This window comes from Psammomys obesus, unplaced genomic scaffold (genome assembly GCF_907164565.1).
Source record: "Psammomys obesus unplaced genomic scaffold, mPsaObe1.curated_primary_1811, whole genome shotgun sequence".
NCBI classification, from domain to species: domain Eukaryota; kingdom Metazoa; phylum Chordata; class Mammalia; order Rodentia; family Muridae; genus Psammomys; species Psammomys obesus.
The window spans coordinates 8,124,128-8,150,897 of NW_026592510.1; the positions used below are offsets into that span (position 1 = coordinate 8,124,128).

At 37.9% G+C, this 26,770-nt stretch overlaps 1 protein-coding gene across 4 annotated transcripts in view; it reads right to left on the reverse strand.

The window, feature by feature from the left end:
* Ric1 (RIC1 homolog, RAB6A GEF complex partner 1) overlaps positions 1-26,770 on the reverse strand; it is an 89,358-nt gene that overhangs the window by 25,245 nt on the left and 37,343 nt on the right. For 2 of the 4 annotated variants that reach the window (XM_055614116.1, XM_055614115.1), the window contains exons 4-12: positions 15,848-15,955; positions 13,700-13,842; positions 13,441-13,577; positions 11,542-11,633; positions 10,278-10,366; positions 5,384-5,528; positions 4,372-4,420; positions 2,691-2,843; positions 730-933 (exon numbers count right to left, since the gene is read on the reverse strand). In XM_055614116.1, the coding sequence (XP_055470091.1) occupies positions 730-933; positions 2,691-2,843; positions 4,372-4,420; positions 5,384-5,528; positions 10,278-10,366; positions 11,542-11,633; positions 13,441-13,577; positions 13,700-13,842; positions 15,848-15,955 (1,120 nt within the window). Of the gene's footprint in view, positions 1-729; positions 934-2,690; positions 2,844-4,371; positions 4,421-5,383; positions 5,529-10,277; positions 10,367-11,541; positions 11,634-13,440; positions 13,578-13,699; positions 13,843-15,847; positions 15,956-18,279; positions 18,431-26,770 lie in introns of all 4 variants that reach the window. The other 2 variants (XM_055614118.1, XM_055614117.1) reach the window with 2 other exon arrangements.

Sequence of the window (26,770 nt, forward strand, 5' to 3'; positions counted from 1 at the left end):
AAAAAAAAAAAAAAAAAAAAAAAAAAAAAAAAAAAAAAAAAAAAAACGACAAAAAGAAACTAATCCATTAGGAGGCTCGGATACATTTTGGTACTAAAAGGAGAAGAAAAATATTTAGAACTTTGAAATTATGCATACAAATTTCTTTCAAGAAATTTTAGCTTACTGCACTAAATTAATCTTAATTGGCATCAGAATTCGGGATTAATCCATTTTAAATGTCAATCTGTCAAAGTTGCTAATTAAAATGTGGCATCAGGATGAATCCAAAATTTGGAAACACTTTCAATTTTCATTTAATTAAAAATTAATTAAAATTAAATTAAACTTATTAAATAATAAAATTATGAGCAATAATTTCTCAAAAGTTCAGAGGTTTGCAATTTGGACACACTGTTAAGGGGTTAACCACTGAAACTATAAAATCAGCGGTACTAGGTACTAGTCAAATCACTTTCTATCCAATGGATATACTTTAGGCTATGCAAATAGACTGGGCTAGACTAAGCAAAACAAAGGCTCAAAGTAAAATAAAATTATCTTTATTGAGGGAAAAATAAACTTCTAGTTCTTGACACTATTAATGGTGAGGATATGCTCTGCATCAAATGGAAAGAAAAAAATTAAAAAGCACTGAGATAGGTATGGCAATAAAAGTAATTAAAAACTGGCTCCAAGTGCTACGTCAGCAATGAATGAGTCACCAGGAGGCAGTAGATGAACACGCACCTGTACAACATGCCAGTGCCGATGGCCAAGTAATGTGCTTAACCCGGGAGACTCCAGACCTCCATCTGCAAATGGGCTTCCCTCGCGCCTGGGCGTACGGTCAGCGAGAGCTGAAGAACACTTCGGATTCTGGGTTTGTGAGGCTTCTCCACAGTTCAAGTATAAACGGTCTTCTCCCTGAAGCAATACCTGTTCTTGGTTACTCTAGATGGAGAAAGAAGGGTAAACAGAAAACAAATAAGTCCTCATCATTAGGGAGGGGCAACTAAGTAACAAGCTCTTTTAGTTCTCTTACTGAACGTATACACGTATCAATGTTTTTTTTTTCCACAAGACAGAATTGACATAATGTTCAAATACATTTAGAGAAGAGTCAATATTTTAGCGATTCTTAGCGTAAGTAAGGTTTTGTACACTGTTTTGTCAATGCCAAGGCTTACAAATGTTTGTATAGTACCTCTCACCAACACCCCTAAATGGTGAGACCATGAGAACTATACCTAAGAAAGTACATGTAAGTAAGTACACATTGCTTTACAGTTGACTGCAAGTTTCTGTGGATATCTGGGCAGATGCAACAGTGACTACTTTTAGCTGAGTATGCCCTCATTTTTAGAGGACCAGTGTTCTCATGGTGAGAAGATTCTTATGTTGAAATCAGACACAGTGGTATCCTAGCCCTTCCCATTTAGCCAAAATACAATCAAGGATGCTTCACACGTTTTTGTATACTTGTGTGTGCTGTGCATGTATGGATGTGTGTTTGCATGTCTATGTGGTGAACGAAGGGTGATGTCAGATCTCGTCCTCAGTAGCTTTTCTCCACCTTACATACTAAATCAAGGTCTCCTGCTGAACCTGGTGACTGCTACTCTGGCTAGGTCGATTAGCTATCTTGCTCTGGAGCCCTCACCCTACCTCTTTCCTGCTGGAATTACAGATGGCTGCCACACCTACCTGGCTTCTATGTGGGTTCTGGGGATTCAAACTCTAGTCCTCACTTATCCACTCACTGAACCATCTCCCCAGCTTTAAAGCACAAAAGGGTGCTTTAAAGTTATCTGGAATGGGGAAGAGCAGGAAGTATACTATCTTCGTATTTTTCTGGAGATTCTGAATCTTCAACTGTAGTGGAGTCCTGAGACCTGGGTTATTTTCACATTAATTCTCAATATATTATACATTTTAAATAACTTGTTACCCCACATAGTGTTTAAAAGCCATTGATAATAGGTGCCAAGACATGTACTCATAGCATATAACTGAAGCATATTAAAATACATAATCATTGTGATCCTCTTGTTTCAGGTTCCCATGTACTGGGATTATAAGTGGGTGCCACCATGCCTGGCTTCAGAATTTTTGTTCTCTCTCTCTCTCTCTGTGTGTGTATGTGTGTATTTAAGGCAGGGTAAATCAGTGAACCTGGAGCTTGGTGACTCCTGTTCCCACCTTCCCAGAGACAATATCACAGGCACACATTATCATGCTCAGACCTTTGCCATGGGTGCTGGGGATTAAATTCGGGTCCTCATGCTCGGGAAACAAATAATCTACTGACTAAGCCATCCCCCCAACCACCTAGAACTTTTTTAAAAATCCTGTGTAGCCTCTAGTAATATTTCTAAGTAGTGTCTAAATGAACACCCGTTGGAAACTCTTACCCAGATGAAGACTAACATATTCAAGTTATTTTACACATAATTATGGCTTCTTTCAAACTGCTTACAGAACTATTTTTTGTAAAAGAAGAAAACACCAAAAAAGTCCAAAACATGTTCAGAAATAAGACTTTAATATAAATTTTATAGAAACACACGAATCACAGAAAATACACAAAGAAAGTACAGTGAATAATTTTAGAAGTATGTTCAAATCTGAGGCTCACAGAAAAGGGTCTAAAATTCTGCTATAAGAGGTACTAAAACAAACAAAAAAATTCCATAGTTTTAATTACTTACCATACAAGGGTTTACAGTGAGTACACTCTTGATAAACTGAAATAGCAAAATGCTCGGCTGTTTAACTATACTCCTGATGTTAGCCTCAATTTCAGTGTGCTGAGAACCAAAGCCGCTGATTACCCATAAGTGATAGCCTTCTGCACCCCAGCTCTTGAAGAAAGAGGAAAAAAAAAGTCAAAGCAACAAAAAGTTATTTTTATTCCTTTTATAACCTAAGTTAAATATTGAAAACAGTGAATACATGAAATAACCAACGCCACAATTGTCTTCTGAATGCTGGCGCAACCATGACAAATAACAGAGACGAGAATCACATCCAGAATCAGCAGGTCAAGGCACTTGGTGTGAAGGTATGAGGACCTGAGTTTGATCCCCAGAGGTCACATAATGGTGGAGAGAACCAACTCCATAAAGTAGTCCTCTGCCATCCACATGGTAGCATGCTGACATACATACATCATGCACACAGACACACAAAATAGTCAAAAAACCCATAAACCAACCCCAATGATTCTTGCCATCCAGTACAACTTAACTATCTCCAGAGGAAACCACCCCCGCTGCCCTCTACTTAGGATGTTAAGACAGCTTCAGTTTCAGGTTTGCAATCCTAAAGACCCTTCTGTAACATCTCAGTGTACTCTACTGCTTTTCAAGTACACAGACATTTCTTACAGAGGACAACTCTGCACGTGACTAGAAGCACAGTGAAAAATCATCTACAGCAGATGCAGCTTTGTGCACAGCAAAGAGCACTGCGCTGGCGGCCATGACACTGGTGTTTTCATTCCAGCTTGACTGATTGTTACACTGTCTTGGCCAAGGTGTCTAGTTTCTCTAGAGAGAGGTTTCTTCAGCTGTGGAATGTACACCGAAAAGATTTAAATATATTTCTCCAAGCCCAATTATTATTAACATTTTGTAACTAGATACCATCACAGTATTTCTGAAACTAGTAAATTCTAATATGTAAGCCAAGAAAATGGCAAATGAGGTTCAGAGACTGCTGCAAATTGTTAAAAGCTAAATAACTTTTTATTTCATGTGTGTGTGTGCACGAGTACACGTGTAATCAAGAGCAAGACTTTGCTATCCTGTTCTGTTGTTTTCTCTATATTCCTTTGAGGCAGGTTTTCTCTGACCCTGGAGCTAACTAACTGCTTGGATCTTTAGTTTGTGACTGAAATACAAACTTAGTGAACCTGATAGCAATGGCTGATACATGCCATTCAAAGGCACTGGATGGTAGTTACAGAAATGTTATTATATCAAAAACATATTTGTGTGTGCATCTTCAAGGTGTGTGTGGGAAGGTACGTATGCGTGTAAACAAATGCGCGAGCTTGTGCGTGCGTGTGTGCAAGTGCGCTAGAAGTCATCGTTCCTCAGAGCTGTCTGCCTTACTTTTCGAGAGACAGTCACTGCAAACGCAAGTGCAGGAGGACTGTTAGCTCACGTCTAGCCTGGTCTATACAGTTTGAGGCCAGCCTTCCTTACACAGCAAGAAACCCCATCTGAAACACACAAATAAATGAACTTCACCAGAAATGAACGATATAGGGAAAAAAAAAAATCTGCTGACACAAAACTGCTTTCTGACTTTATGGCCATGTGAGAAAAAAAAGGAAAGGCCCTGAGCTTTATAGGCTACACCTGTTCTTAAACAGACAGAACTTACCATAGAGTTTATCTTAAGAGGATCTTTTTTGGTACCATCTGACCTGTAACTGAAAAAGAACAGAAACTTGATCATTTTCCAATTACTTACAATACACATACCACTTAAAAAAAAATCAAACTGACTTTGTACTTTTAAAACAGAAATATACAATAGTGCATAAAATTGAAATGCCTCTGCATTATTACATATTTCTATTTTAAAGGGGCAGTTACTTTCACTGTTGGTTTTTTTCATAGTTCTATTTTTGAGACAGGGTCTTACTTTGAGACCCAGGCTGGCCTCAAACTCATGGAAAGCCCCTGATTCTGCGTACAGAATGCTGGGATTGAAGGTGCGTGCTACCAAGTCCAGCACTCCGCCTTAAGTCTAACACGAGGCTCAAAGAAAGAAGTGTTTGGGATGCGTAATATTAAATCCACTGTCAGTGTTAGGAGCATCAATGTTTAAAGAATCAATAAATTCTCAATAAGTTAAATCTGAGCTGTACAAACTATTTTGGTACAAGAGTTAAATTAGAACAGACGGAACTAGAGACCACGTAAAGTGAAATATACCAAACTCAGACAGACTGGTTATGCCACTTTCTCTCCTATGCAGAACCTCTACATAGGACATGTTAGGGAGAGGAGCTATGAAGGAGAATGATGGTCCCGAGAGAAGAAATGAGGAAATGGGGGAAGGGCTAAGGAAGGACAGGTAAATACTGCGTGTTTTCTATCCTGTGTGCAGGCTAGATTTAAACACAAACATAGGACACATGACATGAAGGCAGAGGGCTAACTGGTGAAAAGAAGGGACAATATGGGCAAAGCGCATTGATGCGCACACAGTGCACATACGTGAAACGTGTGCTGCTTTGTACTATTAAACATTTAAGAGTGAAACAACTGTTTTAATTAAAAAACAACAACAACAACATAGTTCTAGAAACCACATTTCTGAATAGATGAGCTGTCAGGGAATCTATGGGTTCTTTATCTAAAGATTCTCTCTCTCTTTTTCCACTCACGCAAAGTCTCCTCCAAGTGTACAAATCAGCTGGGCTCCAAACACACTCCACAGAGACAGACCTCCATATTCCCAGGTTACTATGACCGCACTGTTGTCAGGAGACCATCTAATCAGCTTAACAGCTCCTGTTTTGTTCCAAATGTCTGTGAAAATACAAAAAGAAGGGTTAAAGAGATGGTGCAAAAATACTTAGTACTTTTTTTTTTTTTTTAAACAAGCTATGTGTTGAAACCCAAACAAGCAGAACAACATGAACTACTTGATTTTAACTAAGATGAATTCTGTTGATGGAGGATACTGAAAATGAGGCCATCACTAGTCCTGGCCTGATCTAACCTGAACACCTCAGGTGAATCATGGGAAGTGAAGGTTGGCTTTGCTGTGATTAGCTTGAATACTTACCATTGTGTAATCCTCAACATTTTTGTTTTTATATGAACCACCTTCTGTAAAATGGGTATAAGGTTGCAGCAAATATTTTACACAGTGAGCATGATAAAAATGAATGCTGGGAGCAAATACCTGTTTCTGTGGTTCATCAAATGATATCCTACATGATTCTTCCTACTGAAACAACTATGATGCTGAACGTCCTAAAATACTGGGACAAAGTACTTTCCCTCTGAATTCATATGTTAAACTCTGAGAATCTTTATCATTACTGGTGACTCACACAGCATGTGAGGGTCAGGAGATGAAGTTCAGAGCTCACACACACCAGGAAGTCTAGTAAGGATACCAGGTAGTGTTGAGATTATAAAGGCTGCATCCAGGGTACAAAGACAAGTGAGAGAGAAACTACCGTGTAGACAAGGGGACATTTTTCATGTTTCATCCACTATCCAGAACAGAGACAACAGTCCTGTGACAGTCCTCAGTTACACATAAACTCAGTCCTTACCCTGATTTATAACTTCTGTAATTAATGTAGTTAAAAAAATAAACACCTATAGAGAGAAAACAATAAAGGGTTCCAGAACAGTGTAGTAACCCAAGTGATCTCTGGAAAAAAATACAAGGCAATCCAAGTCCTAAAGCATCCAAACACTGAACTGTCAGGAAACAGCTCTCAGTCAAAAATGCTAAAATACATACATAAACAAACAAATCCTAAGAAGTCAAAGCAGAGGCAGATTCAGTCTTTGAATACTAAGATTAATAGAGACAGAATATAAAACAAGCATTTTTTTTTTTAATAGCTAAAGAAATAAAGGGGTTGGTGAGACACTTTGGTGGGAAAAAGTGCTGATGTCAGGTCCAAGGAACTGAGCATGATTCTTAGAACCCAGGGTGAGGGAGAGAACCAACTCTCTCAGGTTGTCCTCTGCCCTCAACAAGCTGTGACAGGTGTCTTCCCTCCCCCTCAATAATAAATGAAGTAAGAGGAGGAAGCTAGGAGATGGCTCAGATTAGACAATGTTCACTGTGTAAGCAGTAAGACCTAAATTTGCTTCACAGAACCTACATATATGCCAGGCATGCTACCATATATCATGCTGCCAGATACATGCTGCCATGTATCTGCCATCCCAGTAGCAGGGAGGCAGAGATAGAAAGATAGCTGGGGTTTCTAGGTCTGCAGTCAGCTGACCAGGGCAAGCTCCAGGTTCTTTGAGAAATTCTGTCTCAAAAAATAAGATACAAAGTGACTGAGGAAGACATATCAACCTTGAGCTCCACACAGACACAACATTACACAGGAGAAGACTGAGCGGCAGAATGCACAGACTTCAGAAACAAAAACATGGTAACTAAATCTCAAACTCAATGGTCAGACTATGCAGAACATTAAACATAACTGAAGAGAAAATTAGAGATTCTAGAGACAGATAGCAAAAATAAAACAAACAAATATTAGAAATCAGTCTAGAGAAATATAAAAATTTGAAGCTAGAATAAAAAATTAAAGAAAAAAGACTATAAGAAAGACAGTTCTCAGAGATAACGAGCATGACTTTTCCAGAATAGGCGAGAGTTGAATCTTCATACCCTGCAAGTGTCACTTTCAAGCAGTGCTGACAGACCACAGAAGCCTAGGCCAGCACTCTACCAACTGAGCAACACCCTCAACTAGAAAAAAGCAATTTAAAACCAGAAATGTGGATGGTTATTTCCAGTCCAGTAAGTGTACCCATTTCAATAGCATAAAAATGCTTGAAATAGAATTTTAAAAATATTCTACATATGGGCACTTTTTACAAAATGCTACTAAATTGCTAGGACAGAGATAGCCACTAAGTAGGTTGGACACAATAACCCAACAAACAAATTTTTTGGCATAGCCTGCATAAAAACCACAGAGTAAACCAAGTAAGCATAGCGGGGATTTGGTAGGTCTTCATATGCCTCACATGTTGAGATACTCCTGGAGATAGAATACAATACCCAATGCCATCCTTTTTCCTTGCCCATTTCTGCCAAAAAGCCAGTCAGAGAGAAGTGGAAGGTTGGAGCAGAGAAAGAAAATTCTGGAAGACCTTCAGCTTTCCTGCTTTAAAGACAACAATCAGGATGTGCCTTGTTTGTTTTCTTCTTGATGCAAATGAAAAAAAGTAAAGGTTGGAACTCAGAGGCTATTTTATAATCATGAAGTAAAAGTCAAATAAAGGTGAATAAGAGATATCTTGCTATTTCAGAAAATAGATCCTATAGTCATAGTACATTTTTTTTCTTTTAGTTTAAGGCAAAAACATTTCCAGTGACACTGAGTGTCGATTTGATCTTGTAACTAGCAGAGAATCACTAGCGTTCATCAAGAATGTCCAGTTTTGTCTATTACTATGCATCCAGCATTCAGAACACTTTCTAACGTGCAGTTGGTACTCAAGTATTTGAGAGAATAAACTAAAATCAAGTAAAGATTACAGAAAGATTTAGACAAGAAAAATAAAGGCTAACACTAAACTGAGGATCCAAAAGAGATGAAGTGATAGTCCAGGTGCCTCTTTAATTACACAGAAATGGGTCAGATTCTTATCATCTATGTCTTAACAGTGTTTACTCAGCGCATGCATTACTTAATTTACAGATAGCTTTGTAAGCACAGCATTGCCAGTACAGTGGCCCCCCTTATCTGTACTTTTACTTTTCACATTTAACAACTGCCCAAGATTAATTGTAGCCTCAAAGTTGAATGAAAAAATTCAAGAAGTAAAAAAATTTAATTAGATAAATTGTTTCAGTATAGCAGAGCTTGTGATCAAGTAACCCTTATTTTTCTTAATGGCCACAAAGCACAAGGGTGCTGTTAGCAGTTCAAATACATAAAAAGAATATGGAAAAGCTGTTATAACTGAAAAGATAAAGGGTCTTTAAAAAAAATTTTTTTATGCTGACTTGCTAAGAACAAGTTTCCCTTGGGAGGCTGAGGCAGGATGACTACAATAACCTCAAAGCCAACCTGGGCTCTACAGTGAGTTTCAGACAGCCTGAGCTAATGTGTGAAAAAACTTTGTCTTTCAAAAATAAAATCTTCCCATGTGAAAATGATGAAAAAGAAACTTGTCCTGGTTTTGCTGTAATACCCCAAATTGCAAATTTTTTTGGCTCTAGTATGTAATAAATGCACTATTAAAACAGAAAGGGCATAAGCCTGTGGGTTTATGATATGAGCAGAAAATATAGATTGACATGTCACACCAGGAAATATCAAGCCTACAAGAAGAGCTTAGCAGGCTCTGCCCTCCAAAACATGAGTCATTCTTAGGTATGTCACCATCCATCCCATACTGACAGAGAACTGAAAATGGGTTTGCAGTGAAAAACTAATATATATGTTTGTGTGTATACGAGAGAGAGAGAGAGAGAGAGAGAGAGTTGCTATATCTGCCAATAGAGAAGAGGCTGCCAAGATTCTTAAAGAATTGAAGAACTTAAGGTGCGAGAAAGGGACATCACCTATAAAAAGTCTTCCGGAAGAAGCCATGATATATAATCGTACGTTACCTCTGGTACTGTGTCAGCTGAGGGCTTGCTACTGGGTACAGTAGACATAGCCAAGAACCTACAAACTCCCCCCAATTTTTGAGAGAAAGGGCCCAATTTAGTTACAACTGTTCCATTCTATTATCACTTATTTTAAAAGGTTATTTTAATTGTTTCTAGAACACACAGTGGTAGTTCAATACATGCATGTGTGATTATCAAATAAAAGGGAGATTCATCTTTCATTGTCAACCTGACTGGATTTACAATCACCACAGGAACACACTTCTGGGTGTATGTGACAGTGTTTCCAAAAGGCCTCCTTGAGGATAGTGGGCAGCCCATTCGAGCAGCTGAGCGCCGACTGAATAAAAATGTGAAAGTAAGCTGGGTACCAGAATGCATCTCTGTTTCCTGACAACAGACATGGTATAGCCAGCTGTTTCTTATCCCCGTTACCATGCTTTCCTTATCATGACAGGCTATACCTCCTTAATTGCAAGCCAAAGCAAACACTTCCTTTCTTTTTTCAAAAATATTTTCTGTGTGTGGGTGTTCTGCCTGCCTGCATGCCTATGGACCACTTTGATGCCTGGTGCCTGTAGAAACCCAAACAGAGCATCTTTCTCCTGGAACTGGACTTACAGACGGTGGTGAGCTGCCATGTGTGTGCTCTGGAAGAACAGCAATGCTTGGGGGCCTGCTAAGCTATCTTTCCAGGCCCCCAAAGCCTTCCTTTCTTAAGTTGTTTTTGTTAGGTGTTTTTCACAGCAGTGGAAAAAGTAGCTAATACACAGGGTTTCTCCTCTTATGCCTAATTTATAGGGAAACTTTACTACAGACCTTTACGTGTAAGGGACAAACAGTAAACAGAGCTCAGCATTACCTATGGTTTCAGCCATCTGCTGCAGGGGTGGCAGGGCTGGAATTTAACCTCACGGACCAAGAGAGACGCTACAGATACTCACCAGGATACTGTTTTGCTGTAAGTTCTAACTTATGAGACAGCAGCATGGCTCCAGTAGTATTATCTATCGTATAAACTTGCACAGAACCACTGTGAAAACAAACAGCACAGCGAAAAATGACAAAAGTACATAGAAAAGGTACTATCATGGGAGCCTACGTTCTAATGAAAGGTGTACAAAGTAGAAAGCCATTTTGTAAGTAATTAGTCACCTCATCAGGGCAAACAAGTACTCAGCTAAGTCTGGCCACTTCCTTTCTAGATATTCTAGACATTCAACTTGCTTTAGGAGACAAATAAAATGGGAAACACAGGAAAAATATACTCATGACCACACATTTAAAAATTCTAAATAAAATATGAACAAATCAAATGCGTGAACATAAACATCCCCTTCTTTTGTGCACTCTGGACTGGTCTAAACTTCACTATGCAGCCCAGGCTATAGCCAATAACCTCAACATCATGATCCTCTTGCCTGAGCCTCATGACTGCTACAATTACAAACTGTCACGATGTGCAGGTTTCAATTTTATTTTAAGACTCTCCATTATATGAATGATAAAATTGATTTTATAGTAAGCTTTAAGGATATTCACTAATAAAAATTATACACTCATGTAAAGTCCTTGCCATACAGGCATGAGAGCCGAGTTCAATCCCAGAACCCATGTGAAAAGGTAGGTCCAACGGTGCACATTTGTAATCAGTGCCAGGGAGGTCGACACAGGTGGATCTCTGGGTTTGGCTGGCCAGTCCAGCCTGATTAGTGAGCTCCAGGGAATGTGAGAGACACTGTTTGAAAAGGAAGACGGTGTTTCTGAGGACGGTGTCCTCCTCAATTGCCTGTCTTTAAAGACCCTAAATTTTAACTTACTTATTCTTTTTTTTTATTTGTATCTCAACTTTTTATAGTTAAAACATCTTACTTTTAAAAATTAAAATGTTCAGCCTCTGAACTCTGTTCTTTACCTTTGTTTCAAAATAATGAAACAGCTTTATATTTTATATTAAGATGACTTATAATTATGACAGGCATAATCAAGTCCCTAAACATGTTAAGATATCTTTTGTTTGTTTTTGAGACAGTTTCTCTGTGTAGTCCTGGCTGTCCTAGAACTCAGTCCGTAGACCGGGCTGGCCTCACTCACATAGATTCACCTGCCTCTGCCTACCGAGTGCTGGGGTCAAAGGTGTTTGTCACCACCAAACAGCATGTTAAGATATCTTAAGTTTAACTTAGAGTCAAAGTCTCTACCAATTACCTTGCACAACCAAATGCCATCAGCCGGTATTTGTTATTAACAGCTACACAAGTCCCATCAATAACATCTTGTGGCCAAACTCCATGAAGCTGCTACAATAAGAAAAAGTTAAAGCTTAAAAAGTGTTTCCCCAAACTTATTGCAGCTCAAATAATTCTCATTCAATAAAGACTCAGTTTAACAAGATATCATTTGGTTTCACCTGCAAAAGGAATCTCTCACAAAGACTATCATCTAAGTATTTTCCCTCAAGAAGCATAAAGTAGTACAGACAAAGACAAAATGGCAGGCATTAGCAATTTTTAGAAGTTGAGAAGCACACAAATGGTAAAGAATGCTTAGAAGCAGCCCACTTTGCACTGTTAGGCACACAAAAGGCCTAGGAATTTGGGTGTCCCTAAAAGAATGTAGAGTTGGTTCAAAGTCTACTCAAGAAGACTTGGTTCCTCACCGACCATATTCCCAATGTGAGCAGCCAATAAAGACCTGACTTCCACTCCAACAGAAAGCTGACCATGTTTCCTTTGAGAAAACCAGTGAGTATCAAAGCAAAGTCCAAGTTCACATCTTGAACCTTATAGTTTTTAACTCTTCCAAAACTCAAATATCAGACTATTGGGGTAGTCAGGTATACGTATCCTCTGAAAGGGACTACAGAAGGACTCTTTTATAAGGAACACTGGAGACAGAAAGGGAAGAGGGAGAAAAAGGAGTAGAATAAGAGAAGAGGGGAAGGAAGGAACTGAAGGATGGGGAGGCTCCCATAAAGAAATAACCTAGTCAGCAAACCCTGTAGTCAAGATCATGTTACAAAATCTACCAAAAACAGAGAATAATATTATTTTGAGTCCCTGCAAAGCAGTAAAAGCTACATATTTACTGTCTAAAAATTAAAAAAAAAATAGCTATTAAAGAATACACAATTAAAAGAAGATGAGAAGAAAGACTCCTTGGGATGATAATGACAATGAAGAAGAAAAACCAGAAAATACTAAGTTAAAGGTCTATACTAAGCTACCAGTCTGGAGAAGTCTGGTCTGGAGCAGGCCAGAAAGTTCTCACAGGAAATTCTTAAAGAAAACTAAACAAACATCTAATGATGTGAAGATGGAGACGACATTAATGCAGCTGGCAGCCAGTCTGTGGTTAAGTGGTAAGTACAAGACGCACAAGCTAATGTAGGACTAGGTGAACACTCATTTAGTAAAGTGCTTGCTCTGCAAGCCTCAGGACCTGAGTTTGGCCCCAGGAACCTGTGTAAAAAGCCAGGTTTGGTTATATGTACTTGAATTCTCAGTGCTGGAGGCGAGGACAGGTGGCTCTCTAAGACTCTAGTCCAGATAGTTTAGTCTATTTTGCAGGCTCCATGCCAACAAGAGACCCTGTTTCAAAACCAAGATTTACAGTGACTGAAGAATGGTAGCCTAGGTTGACCTCTGGCCTATACAACTCGCGCGTGCGCCCGCACACACACACAACCTGTACATACACAAACATACATGTGACCATAAGCAAAGGCATATACATACACATACACATAGAATAAACATAAAAACCAAAATAATTACTAACTTGAAGTGGAAATAAAAATCTGCAGAAAAGGAAAAACTAATCATTGACAGTTTGGTATTAACAGAATTTACATGCTGACTGATATATAAAAATGGTTAATAATCTCTTTAAAACAATAACTTTATTGGAAAGATTGAAAGATCATGAATGTGTTGGGGTTAGAGAAGATTGAAGCAAATGGTCATTTTCCACAGGATAAAGTCAATAATTCCACAACTGTCTATATATTTTGAATAAAAATTACGTGAATTAAGAGAACACAGAATTTAATAACAAAGCAAAATTAATATATGCAAAATAAAATAATTCAAAATATACAATCCATACCTCGGCAGTAAATCTACTCGACACTGGTGTAATAAATCCAACTTTACCATCATTAAACACAACAGCAAATCCATCAAGTGTGGCACAGTACTCCATATCTTTAATGTGCACATCTGCAAAGCCAAGGAATGAACCTACTGATGAAAAACATGTAAATAATGTAGGGTTATAATAAGCTATTATTTCATATATTTCAATAGTATTACCATATGCCCAATATTAAACAACTGGTTCGACCTCATACAGAAAGTGTAACTACCTCTAGATGATTGAAGGTCTACTGAAAATGGTACTGTAGAAAGATTGATAGCTTTTCTTCCATTTGTCATTCCTTCCCAATGAATAAGATGAAGAAGTCCATCAGAAGTCGCAACCAGGAGATCCTCTAGCACAGACTGCAAACTGTAGGGAAGCAAGCAACTCAAGTCAATTAACTTGCAAGACAGCATACTTGGAAATATAACTGCTTTCAAAAACTGCTCTCGCAAGCCTGGTGTTATGGTACATACTAATCTCAGCATGCAGGAGGTGGAGACAGGTGGATCTCTGTGAGTTCAAGGCCAGCCTGGTCCACAAAGTGACCAGCCAGGGTTACATAGTAAGACCCTGTTCTGGGGAATGGGGGACAGGCCACTCCCACAAGCAAGGTCAAACATCTGTAAGATAGGAGGACTTAAGACTTTAAGTTTGAAGTTAGCTTGGTTTACACAGTGTAAGTTCTAGGCTGGTCAGGAATTCGACATTGTCCTCTAAAACAAAATAGCAAAAACAAAACAAAATGACTAGAGAAAAATGTTTTATATAGCAAAGCACAGCATTAAATACTTACTGCCTGTCTACAACGCTATTACGATTTAATCTAGGTTAAAAATAGAAATATTAAGACAACAAATTAAAAAATAAGGAAATCGTTGTGGTGTGACTGATAACATAAAAGAGGAAAAAGAATAGCTGTAACTGAACAGAGGATGACAAACTGAACCCACAGAACGTTCATGTAACCATCCTCTACTGTTCTCTAATAAGGTTTTCAAAAGCAGACACTCTTTACCTGTTCGTTCTGATTAACAGTGGCCACAGCAATGACTAAACACTTGAAAATTAATAGAGCTCCTAATCTCTACATTACACTAAATAAAGCTGCAACAACAACTGATCAGACGTAGATAGGAAAATGAGAACTACAAGAAAAAGAAAAATTCATCAATATAAATGGACTATTACACAATCCCAATGTTGGATTAGAAGATAACCATTTAAAATAATGGTGATATAAATGAGAAAAAAACAACCTGTATGAAGGCTGAGAAGATAGTTTAGTTGGTGATTCCTGCCTCCTCCCAGGTTTGGAAAAACCACCTGAGTAAAGCCAGGTTCATGCCATTGTCAGTCTGTCCCTCTCTCTCTGCAATGCTCTCTGCCCCAAGAGCTCTTCTGTGAGCCTAGACTCCTGGTTCCCATATAAAAAGCCAGTGTGGTGGCATGTACCTGTATCCTTAGGACAGGGTGTGGGGGAGCACACAGAGGCAGCTCTCCCAAGTCTGCTGACTAGCCATTCTAAGCAAAGCACGGAATGCCAGGTGGTGATGGAGGCGGTGGGGATGGTGTAAACCTTTGATCCCAGCACTCAGGAGGCAGAGGCAGGCAAAGTCTTGTGAGTTTGAGGCCAGCCTGGTCTACAGAGTGAGTCCCTGAACAGCCACAGCTGCACAGAGAAACCCTCACACTCATGCATGAGTGGGCACATGCGAATCTATGTAAGACAGGACACACCATTTACCTCATTCAATTAAAAGCAAACAAACTTGTTAAGCAACAGCCAATGACAGTTGTTAAAGTGACAAATACATTTCTCCAAATGTTGAAAAATGAGCCCTATCCCAAGCTACCCAACTACTACTCTTAATTTTCAATACAAGGGCTGGAAAGATGGCTCAGTGGTTAAAAGCACTATCTGCTATTCCAAAGGACCTGGGTTCAATTCCCAGCACCCATATAGCAGTCCACAACTGTCTGTAACACAAAGAATCTGACACCTTCACACTAATGCGCGTACAATAAAATATCAAATATTAAAAAAAAATTTCAATACAAATGTCAGGCCCAACAAATTAGGACTTTTCATGCTGTATTTAAAATATGCTGAATAGCATCCTTAGTTATAAGTACATATTAAAAAAACACATGATCACACTGTAGATATGTTTTGAAATAGACTATTCCATCATTGGCTCCACAGATCATATAAAAAGTTTCACATTTCTCAAACAAGCATTTTTCAATTTAGGATACTGACTGAGTTCTAAAGAATTTTATTAATATGGTTAATAAGGAATATCATGCATATATCACATGCATTACAAATCACTTGAATTGGAAGAGTATTTTTGATTAACCAATTATTCACCTCATTATGGGTGCTTGCAAATCCAGGATTTTCTTCATTTCTAAATTTAATGCTGGGGCACAATGTTCTTCTTTAAAATGCGGTATCCCCTTCATTTGTGGACTTCCTCTAAGAGAATTAGCACAAGGTTAAGACAAAGATATTAAATTTGACTCTACTCTGTACCTAATATACACTCAAATTAAACAAACATAACCAAACTTACAGACTAGGCGCTTATCTTATAGATTCAAAAATGAAAATCAAACTTGAATTCTATCACAGTGGATACAAATTAGAGGTAAGTAAGCTTGACTAATGTGACTTATGTTAGGGACTGAGGGTAAAAAGCACAAGGAGGGAGAGAGGAAGAGGGAAGGGGAAAAAATCAAGGTGAACACTCAAGAGAACCAATTTTGTTTAAAAGTTAGTAAGTGCTTCGCTAGCTAGGAAACTACAAAAGCAATGTATACAATATGCAATGGTGTATGGTCCAAACTGTTCATTCATTTCACCTTATTCCACATCCTTTCTTTGAATATTCTGTGGGTATTTATCAGAATTAATGTCAGATTCAGGGATATAATTAGATATTTCATAAATAATGACAACAAATAACAAAATGGCATGGGTGTATGCTATCACCAGACTATCTAGCCTCCTCAACGTCTGTGCTGGGATTTAATGGTTATGTGTCTATCTTAGGGCTTCTATTGCTGTAATAAACAGCAATGCCAAAAGTAGCTTGGGGAAGAAAAGGTTTATTTTGCTTATGTTTCCATATTACAGTCCATCACTGAAAAGTCAGGGAAGAAACCCAGGGCAGGAACCTGGAAGCAGGAACTAAAGCAGAGACCATGAAGGATGCTGCTTATTGGCTTGGTTTGCTCAGGTTTTGCCCAGCCTATCTTCTCATATACCACCCACAATGGCCTGGACTCTTCCATTCAACCATTGAGCAAGAAAATGCTCTATATAGACTTGCCTACATGTCAGTCTTATGGCAGCATTTTCTCAACTCAGATTCCCTCTTCCAAAACGACTTCAGTTTGTGTCAAGCTGACATAAAACCAACACAGTACCTTTTGTGGCAGCTATTAATCTTGTCAACAATTGTCCCACTAACATCATTTCTCTTTTTAATCATCCACAATCTTGCAACTTAATTTAATACTCCAACAGTTAAATGCAAAGAGTTAAAGGAGATCAATAGCTTTGAGGTTTCTAGTTTTTGTGAAAATTACTTTGCTGTACAGAAACCTGTTTTGCTTACTATTTGGTTATAGAGTTCTTTTTTTTTTTCTCCATCCCCACCCCATATTTAAGCTTGATGGTATCATCATCTTGCTATTGCGATGACCAGGAATATTTGATTTTTTCTATGTATGACAGACTAAGCTAGTTGATAGTTAACCATTAAGGTTTGTGTACAGCTTATAGTTTAGTTAACAGAACAATCTTTAAAAGGATGAGTGCTTAATTTACCAGAGTCACATCTGAAGTGGTAATCATGCACTCTGGTTACTGTCCTAGGGCATTCTCCAAGTCTAAGCAGTTTTAAAGCTAATGTTGGTTTTAAAGTAATATTTAAAATTCAAATAGTGTTGGCAGATTTGTGAAACAGGGAAAAGAAAGTAATTTCTGAAGATTCCGCAAATAAGCCAACCTTAGAGAAAGCCCTGAGTTAAAACTTTAAAATTATGTGTTGTGAAAAGGGTGACGCTGATAAACTGGGTGGTGGGGGGGGGGGGGGGGGGGGTTTTTTTTTTCTCCCGTGTGGGAAAAAATTTGGTTAACATGGGTTAAAAGAAATATTTTCCCTTTTGTATCTTAAAAGCCCCCCCCCCAGAGTATGTGTATGTGTGAGAGGGTGTGTGGGTGTATGTGTGACCGAGAGCGAGACAGAGACGGAGAGATGATGTATTTGTGTGTGCTGAGACAGTATCACAGCTTCAAATCTGTGATTCTCCTGCCTCCACCTCTCAAAATGCTGGTATTACAATTTTATGTTACAGTGTCTAGGTACATTATTGTCTTTGACAATTTCATGTGTGTATAAATTAAAATTTGGTTATTTCGAACTATTACCCTTTTTCACATCCCTTCTTGTCACGGTGATGTAATATTCTGAAAATATCTCTTACACTCTAAAAGACTAGAACTTCTGCCGGACCTCACAGCCTAAGTTAGCAATATATCTTGAAGTTTCTAAGACTCAAGACTGCTAGCCTACTGTGTACTCAGCCTGTTTGTTTAATCTGCTTTTAAGAGAACAACTAATCAATCAATCTTACTTGCCTTGGATTTGCCATATAGTCAACTTTTATAACCTAAGCTATTGCATAGCTATAATCTTAAGTTATATACTGTTCAATGTCCTTGACCCAGATAATGCAGGTATATCTTTGCTGAAAGCAGCAGATAGAGGTTGAAAGCAACTTCCTAAAACTTACCATAAAGGTTGAAAGCAACCATTTATGGTTACTGGGTGTTTGCTATCTGGTCAGTAGGGATCAGTTGGAGCCAGCGATTTAATGCCTTGTAAAACTCTGTTAAAGATTTCTGTCAAGTATCCCATTCCTTCTCCATGTGATGTTTTCTATGCTGTTTAATACAGAGCAAAGCCCTTTATTAGGGACAGACAGTCACACCACTCAGACAGACAGACACCATACACTCATACACATAGCTCATATATCAGACAGGCACACATTGGGACAGATACACACAGACATAGGGACAAACAGGTTCAAAAGACAGCCCTCAAGCAGGCACAGATTCAGATCATAAAGGGAACAGAGGGAATGTAAGACTGGACCTGCTCCTAGTTAAAAGACTCCAGGAAGTGCTTTTCATTTCTCTCCTTAATGCAACACTGATTCATTATTGGTAACTGGGATTTCAAAACCAATGCATTATAGTCTGCACACCTTCCCTTCCACTGAAAAGCTTCATTCTCCCAAGTCTCTTCCTACTCTGATCTATGACATCACTCCCTATCCCCCACCCCCGGTTTAGCTATGGTTGCTTGCATGTACATTAGGTGGAGCTTATTTATTGGAACACATAAATTTATCGATGGCTATACCACTGAAGAAAATGATACCTCCTCTGCTAGGGAACAATGTTTTTAAAACATGCTTGTGTGAGTGTGTGTGTGTGTGTGTGCTGGGAAAGAGTGTGGGGCCTGGTGCATGCTAGGTAAGTGTTCTAATGCCAATGCATCTCTCACTCTCAGTGACATTTTTATTTACAGGTTTTTACCTCTGTCTCTTTTTCATTAGGCTCTTAACTTTCAAAATAATAGGCTTTCCATAAGCACATGAACCTAAATCACTGTGCTGAGCACTTGTTCAATCTTTGTGTAGGTCTGGGATAGTCACATTTTGTTTCCTTAATAAGTTAATGGGTCTGTTGTTGGTATAAAGTTCTTGTGGAGTGTATACAATTTACCCTTGTTCGTTCACATGCTGACTTCTCTCCCCCACTATCTGGTTTCATCGGGACATTGCATTGTGATGCTTATTCCAGGCATCACTTGTCTCGAGGTTGTGTAAACATGCCACCATTTGTTCTCTGTGTTGTCAATAAAACAACCAGCCAGTGCTGTGCAAGGTGGAGAATAGGGTGGGGCATCCTGGTCCAGGGGGAGAGAAGGAAGCAAGAGAGGAGTAGAGATCTTTGGCAGGAGAGAACTTGGAACCATGAGGAGAGATAAGATATGACTAAAAGCAAGTATAATGGGTGAAATTTGAATGCTAAGAAACTATACGGGCTAGGAGGTTTAGGTTTAGGTATTGCCCAGCATTGTGCTCAAGGTTAATTAAATAAATCGTAGTCTCTGTGTGGTGATTTAGGTATACAGCTGGTTTAGGCTAACTGCTGCTTAACTAAAAGATATATCAATAGTAAATATTAATACACACAACAGTTTGTGATAGCCTGTAATCTTTTTCTTAAACTCTTGTTAAGTTAGATAATGAATTTCACACTAACCTATTTTCTGTTTTTCTCTCTTATATGTGCCTTTTTCTATAACTATACACATGGCTCCTCAACTATTTCAATTTCAAAGCTTTTGTGGGATTTATTTCTTCTGTATTTTTCTCCCCCAAACTTTTTTTAGGCAATTATCTGTCTGAAGTACTAAACTATCATTTCTTTCAAATGTTTTTTGTCTTCTTTCTTTAAGTCACCCCATACACCCTTTTCTATTGTCAAGTCTCCTACACTGGAAACTTTCCTTAAATAGCTAATAATCTTTGTTTTTTATGCTTAAAATGTCAACACTAAAAAGTTACAAGAAACCCGTGTGAATATTTGGGCTTGCCAACTGGCAGGCTTCAGCATTACAGCCAGCTGCCTTTTTTGCTGTAGTCCTCAAATACTACTATCTCTTAAATAGCTTTTCTACCATGGTTTGGTTGCTCTAGTAAGAAGCTCTCAATTCTAAATAGGAAAGACAGAAGCCAAAGAACAGCAGTGCATGCTGAGCCATGACTGTCTCTGCTTCAGCATTTCATCCCACCCCACCCTCCTGCTTCTCTATGCCTACAATCCCTCTGGTCCAACCACGTAATAGAGTTCCTGTACCTTGCAAAATAGAAAGGGATCCTTACTCTTTATTTAGATTTTTGTCAAAGAATCCATAGCCCTTATTTTACTGTGTGAAGATAGTATTCTGGTATTAGTAGTCTAATTTCTTAGCCTTTTGGGATTTGTAGATAAACAGGGTGATTTCTGCCAGTAATTTCAAGCAGTCAGGTTAATCTTCCCAAGTAATTTACTTTTCTAATTTTCAGCTCAAAGATCAGTTAGAGACATCTCTAGCCTTTATTAAAGACAAAAATATTGCAAATTGTCGTTGGATTGTCAAGTGCCTTTCAATATTACCTACCTTAAAGTGAAATATCTGTTTTTCTTTATAAAAATTCTTTTTTTACTTATTAGAGATGAGGTATAACATTTTAAATCAAATTTACATAAATCTTAGTTTCTCAATGACTTCTAAATCATAAAAACTTCATAGAAACATTTCTACTCTACCTTCAAGCACATGAACACATTTCTTAAATCACAGTAACAAAAATTAGCTATCTGGTGAAAACTTTTTATGGCTATAATAATTTAATAGACTATAATAACACACAGTTGGAAGACAGTCATGGAAGTTGAAGCTGGAAGAATGAAATGAAGCCAGTTCATAAAGAGTAGCTTGATGGTATGAAAATAATGCTAATCATTTACATGTATAAAAATGTCCAGAAACGTTCTATATACAGTATCTCAACCATCTGTAATCTTTAAGACAAACTTTATTATCTCCGCTTTTCCAGAGAAAATATGTAACTTAAATATTGAGAAGCCAGGCATGATGGTGCACGCTTTTAATACCAGCACTCAGGAAGGCAGAGGCGGGCAGATCACTGTGAATTTGAGGCCAGCTTGGTTTACAGGGCAAGTCCAGGGCAGCCAGGGCTAAACAGAGAAACCCTGTCTCGAAAAAACCAAAAAGCAAACAAACAAACCAAAAACCAAACCAAACCAAACCCTGAGAACATTCTTAAACTAATAAGAGCTGACATTTGAACTTGTGGTTTCAACCCCAAGCTCAAAGCAATGAAACAGATATTAATTTTAAGATGAATGCTGAAGAGCTAATGAAGACAGGGGGTGGGGACAGAGGGTAACTGGAAGACTTTCACATTGAGCATTTTGAAAGGGTGGCTTCTTGCCTACTTACAGAAAGCTGCTAGGACTTATTTAGTACAAAATACAAAGGTAAAGGATTTGTGCTACTTTTGGGAAAGAAAATTGAGAGCCAGCATTCATTATACCATGCACTTTTTAAACTGTACCATGTGAACTTAGCTTAAGCTGAATGGCATACTTAAACAGTCTTTAAACAATCTTTCAATTTATATACAACAAAAAGCAATATTTTTGTAACTATTTTACATGAGTGATTTTATTAACTATTCAGTCTGAGAGCAGAAAAGTTTTTAAAAAATGAGGGGAGGAGGGTGGGGCTTATGGGGGGATACAAAATGAATAAAGTGTAATTAATAAAAAATAAAAAAAGTTAAAAATGAATATGCTTAAGAGAACTGTGGCTGTGTTCTTATTTGTTTACTAGAACTATCCCGTAATAACTTATTACTGAAGACATTTCAAATTTCAGTTCCATGTCATAGGGAAACCAAGCTGGAATTAAGCTGGAAGCTTCCTTCTCTCTAATATTCCTAGTGCCAAATGATGCTATGCAGGTTGCTGCAGGAGAAAAAGCATCAACAGATATAATGGGCTGTGGCCTCTGACTACAATTGGATGGTTACATGCCCATTGGGAAAGATACTTAGGTTGTTTGACTAAACAGACATGTTTATTTTCCTAAGTATTACCGTCTAAGTATTTATATTTATTCCCAAAGAATAGTGCCATTCCAGCCTTAGTTAAAGAAGCCTTGTTTTGCTGTGGATGACTGTTACTGCAGAAACTTGTAAATCACTCAAGTGACTGTTGAGTGCTCAGCCCTAAACAGGACATCTGTATCATCTCTCTGACTCAAGGAACATCACAGAAGAAGGGATCGGAAGAAGTGCTATGAACGGCTGTCTTTCAGACATGACATGCTATGGCGCTCATGAACTGATAACAGCTATGGTTACCTATACAAGATTGGGCCCATCAACATTTTATCATGGGTAGGAGCAGGGTTCTTGATTAACTATTATACCTGGGAAGTTATTAGTAGTTAATGGTTGCTGGGAGACGAGGATATTTTTCACTGGTAAGTTGCCCATGCTTCTGTTCATAACCCCAAATCTGTGCTCATGAAAACAACTCTAATTAAATGCAATGGGTCATAAAAGGCAGGGAGCAGAGAAGCAAAATAAAAGGGGGTCTAATTGGAAAGAGAAGCAGAACAAGAGAGGGTAGAGAAGCTGTAAATATGATTAAAATATACTACATATACATAAGAGGCTTCAAAAAACAAAATAATTTAAAGATTTGTGGAACAACATCATGCATAGCCACACACATGTGAAAAGAGTTCAAAGGCCAGGAGAGAAAATTTCTACAGAACACACGTGTGAGAAAGAGTTCAAAGGCCAGGAGAGAAAATTTCTCAGAGAGAATATTTAAGAAAACAATGGAAAAATCTTCTAAATTTATTAGCATATAAATCTAAACAGCCAAGGAACTTAAACTTCAAGTAGGACAGATTTGAAAAAACTGAACCAAGTAAATAATACTCCAATTGTCAAAGAGAATTCTGAAAGCATCAAGGCAAGTGTGTCTTTCACATAAAAAGAATCCTCAACATAACTGACTTTTCCTTATCTGAGCCTATTGAGGCTACAAAGTACTAGTATAACATATTTTACAGCTGAAAGAAAAGAGTCAACAAAGAATAAAACATCTGAACAAAGCACTCTAAAAACTAAAGAAGAATTAAGAGGTTTAGGATATAAAAAAATTAAGGGAACTGTCATAAGCAAGGAATACTAAGCACTAAATGAAGCATTTTGTGATGAATGGAAACAAGAAACAGTAACTCAAAGACATGTGAAAACATTTTTTTTTTTTTTAAAAAAAGGATCACTATAAAGGGAAATATTAAAACTGGTAAAATGCTTTTGCTTCAGAAAAAAATGTTTATTCCTATGGTTTAAAAGACAGGTGTATAAAACAATAGTTATAATCTGTGTCAATAATCATACAATATGTAAAAATAAAATCCGTGACAACAGCACCATAAAAAGGAGAGTCACAGAGCCAATAAAAAGTCTAGTCTGTGTATATCACTGAAAGTCAATTATTACTAACTCAGACTAGGCAGTTACATGTATAAGATGTAAATTATTCAACATAACCACTAAGAAAATAACTACATTGTACAAAGAGAACAAACTAGAAGTTAATCAAAATGTATAATGAAAGAAAAAGAAAATGATAGCAGTAAGTAAAAAGAAAACACAAAAAGGGCTAGGGTACTAACTCAGTAGTAAAGACACTTTTCAGAAAGCTTGAGGTCCTGAGTTCCAATCACCCAGGATACACACACAATAACAAAACCAATTCTCACAAGCTATTATGTGACCTCTATATACAAACAAAAAAGTACATAAATAGATGTAATCTAAGGAGTAACAGTAAACAGAACACAGTGGTGTACACCTGTGATCCTAGCACTCAGGACTCCCAAGGCAGGACAATCACTGAAAGTTCAAGGACAGTCTGTCCCATTAGAGTTCTAAGACAGCCAAGGCTGCATAATGAAGCATTACCACTAATAATTAATAACATTACTAATAATAACAATAATAAATAAAATGACTACTTTTAACTTGTGTAGAGGAGACTCAGAAACAAGGACATAAACTGGCTGAAGGACAAAAGATGAAAAATGATAGTGTAAGTAGTAATCAAGGCTGGATAGGTTTGATATGAAAATATACTTTTATCAAACACTGTCACATAAGACATTTTCACCATAATTAAAGGCATGTACTACCACTCCTAGCTTTTTTCTTTAAAAAGATATTATCGTCATTTACGTGTGTGTGTATGTGTCCACACAAGCATGTGCACGTGTGTGTTGGTACCCACAAAGGTCAGAAGAAGGAGTCAGATCTCCTGGAGGTGTAATTAGAGACAGTTCTGAACTGCCCAACATTCTTAACAACCGTGTAACATATTCTTTAATGTTCACTGAACATTCTCCAGGATAAAAGGAAGTTATGCCATAAAAAGCATGAATAAAACATAAATGATTTAGAACCAGGTGGCTCATCCCTTTAAATTCAGCATTTGGCAGCTGAGGCAGGAGGACGACTTAAAGCTCCAAGCCACCTACCTAACTGCAGGGAATTCTAGGACAACGTGGGCTATAGTGCTACCTTTTCTACACAAAAGGGAATAAACTAGAAGTGACAGATGAAAAAGGAAATTTGCAAAAATGTAAAACTATACTATAACCAATCAATATTTTAAGAAGAAATTGAAAGAAAAATTAGAAAATATCCTGAAATTACTGAAAATAAAAACATAATGGGATACTTGAGTTGAAATAATGGAATTCTGGTGGTATTGCTGTTTGGTCTGTTGGTTGGTTGTACTTTGAGATACGGTCTATTGATTGCAACACGTCCAAGTTAGGCCTCGCAATACCGATCCTATACCAGCCCACTGTCCCGAGATAATAAGTATGTGCCACCAACCACATCTGGAGTACTCACTTTTTATTGCTAAAATGCCTACGTTAAAAAAATAGATCAACACTCTAAATTTACACCTTATTAATTGTGAAAAGAGCTGGGCATAGCAGCTTGTACCTGTAATCTCAATATTCAGGAAGCTGAGGAAGCCGACTTGTCACGAGTTCAAGACCAGCCTGGGTACACAATGAATTCCAGATCAGCCTGAGCTACAGTAAAGCCCTGTCTCAAAAGTTATAAAAACAAAAACATGTACATGATAACAATGAAGATAACTAGAAAAAGATCAAATTAAACCCAAAGCAGAATATAATACACATTATATGACAGGCTAAAGAGAAGACTCGGAGCGTAAGCTGCCTGCTAAACTTAGGACCTGAGTTCTTGCCCCAACAGCCATGTAAAAAAGCTACGCACAATGGCATATGCCTGAAACTCCAGCACTGGCCCAGCTGACCCAGCCCAATTAACTAGCTTTGGGTTCAATGAGAGACAGTATCAACCCCTCTCACTTCAGGGATCAGGTTGCTAGCCAGAAGAGGAAGCAAAAAGACTGCAGGAGCCAGAAAAGACAAATGACAGAACGATGCTCACAAAGACTGTGGCAACTTGCACAGGTTCAAGTTAGACAGGGTACCAACACTGACAGGATGACGTGGACACAGGCTTCCATCACTAATCAAGAAGCTATCTGCAACTGGCATCCAATGGCAAATAAAAAAATTAGTTATCTCCAATGGCATCTCACTGGGTACTCGAGACACTGAAGAGTAGCCCCATGCCCAGCAGTAGCATTAAATGGCCAACACAAAACAAACTCCATGGTATTTTCATAGGGTTTCTGTTTCAAATTGCTTTGATTGGGCATTCTTGTTCTGCTGACCTTCTGCTTATATAATATGCTTTCCAATTTGTGTTTTCATGTTTTGGGTTTTCTTTGGTTGTATATGTGTTTCTTGTAATTTTTTTTGTGTGTTAATTTTATTAATGGTTGATTTTTATTTGTTTTCTAAAGATAAAAAGAAAGGGTATGGAATTTAGAGGGTAAGAACATAAGATCTCTGAAAAGTAGGGGAGGAGAAACCTTGGTCAGAATATATTATACAGAAAAACAGTTAAAAAAAAAAAGGTGTATTATGTTTGTCCTTCTGAATAAAGATTGAGCATTTTCCCTAGAATCTTCCTTGTTGTTTAGCTTCTTTGGGAGTACAGATGTTAATATGTTTATCCTACATTATGTGGCTAATATCTACTTATGAGTGAGTATATACCATGTGTGTCTTTCTGCTTCTGGGTTACCTCACTCAAGATGATCTTTTCTAGTTCCCACCATTTGCCTGCAAATTTCATGATTCCCTTGTTTTTAATAGCTGAGTAGTATTCCATTGTGTAAATGAACCACAATTTCTGTATCCATTCCTCCACTGAAGGACATCTGGGTTGTTTCCAGCTTCTATTAGGAATAGAGCTGCTATGAACATGGTTGAGCAAATGTCCTTGTTGTATAGTTGAGTATATTTTGGATATATGCCTAGGAGTGGTACAGCTGGATCTTGAGGCACCATTATTCCTAATATTCTGAGAAAGCACCAGATTGACTTCCAAAGTGGTTGTACAAGTTTACACTTCTACCAGCAATGGAGGAGGGTTCCCCTTTCTCCACATCCTCTCCAGCAGGTGTTGTCAATTGAGTTTTTGATCTTAGTCATACTGATGGGTAGAA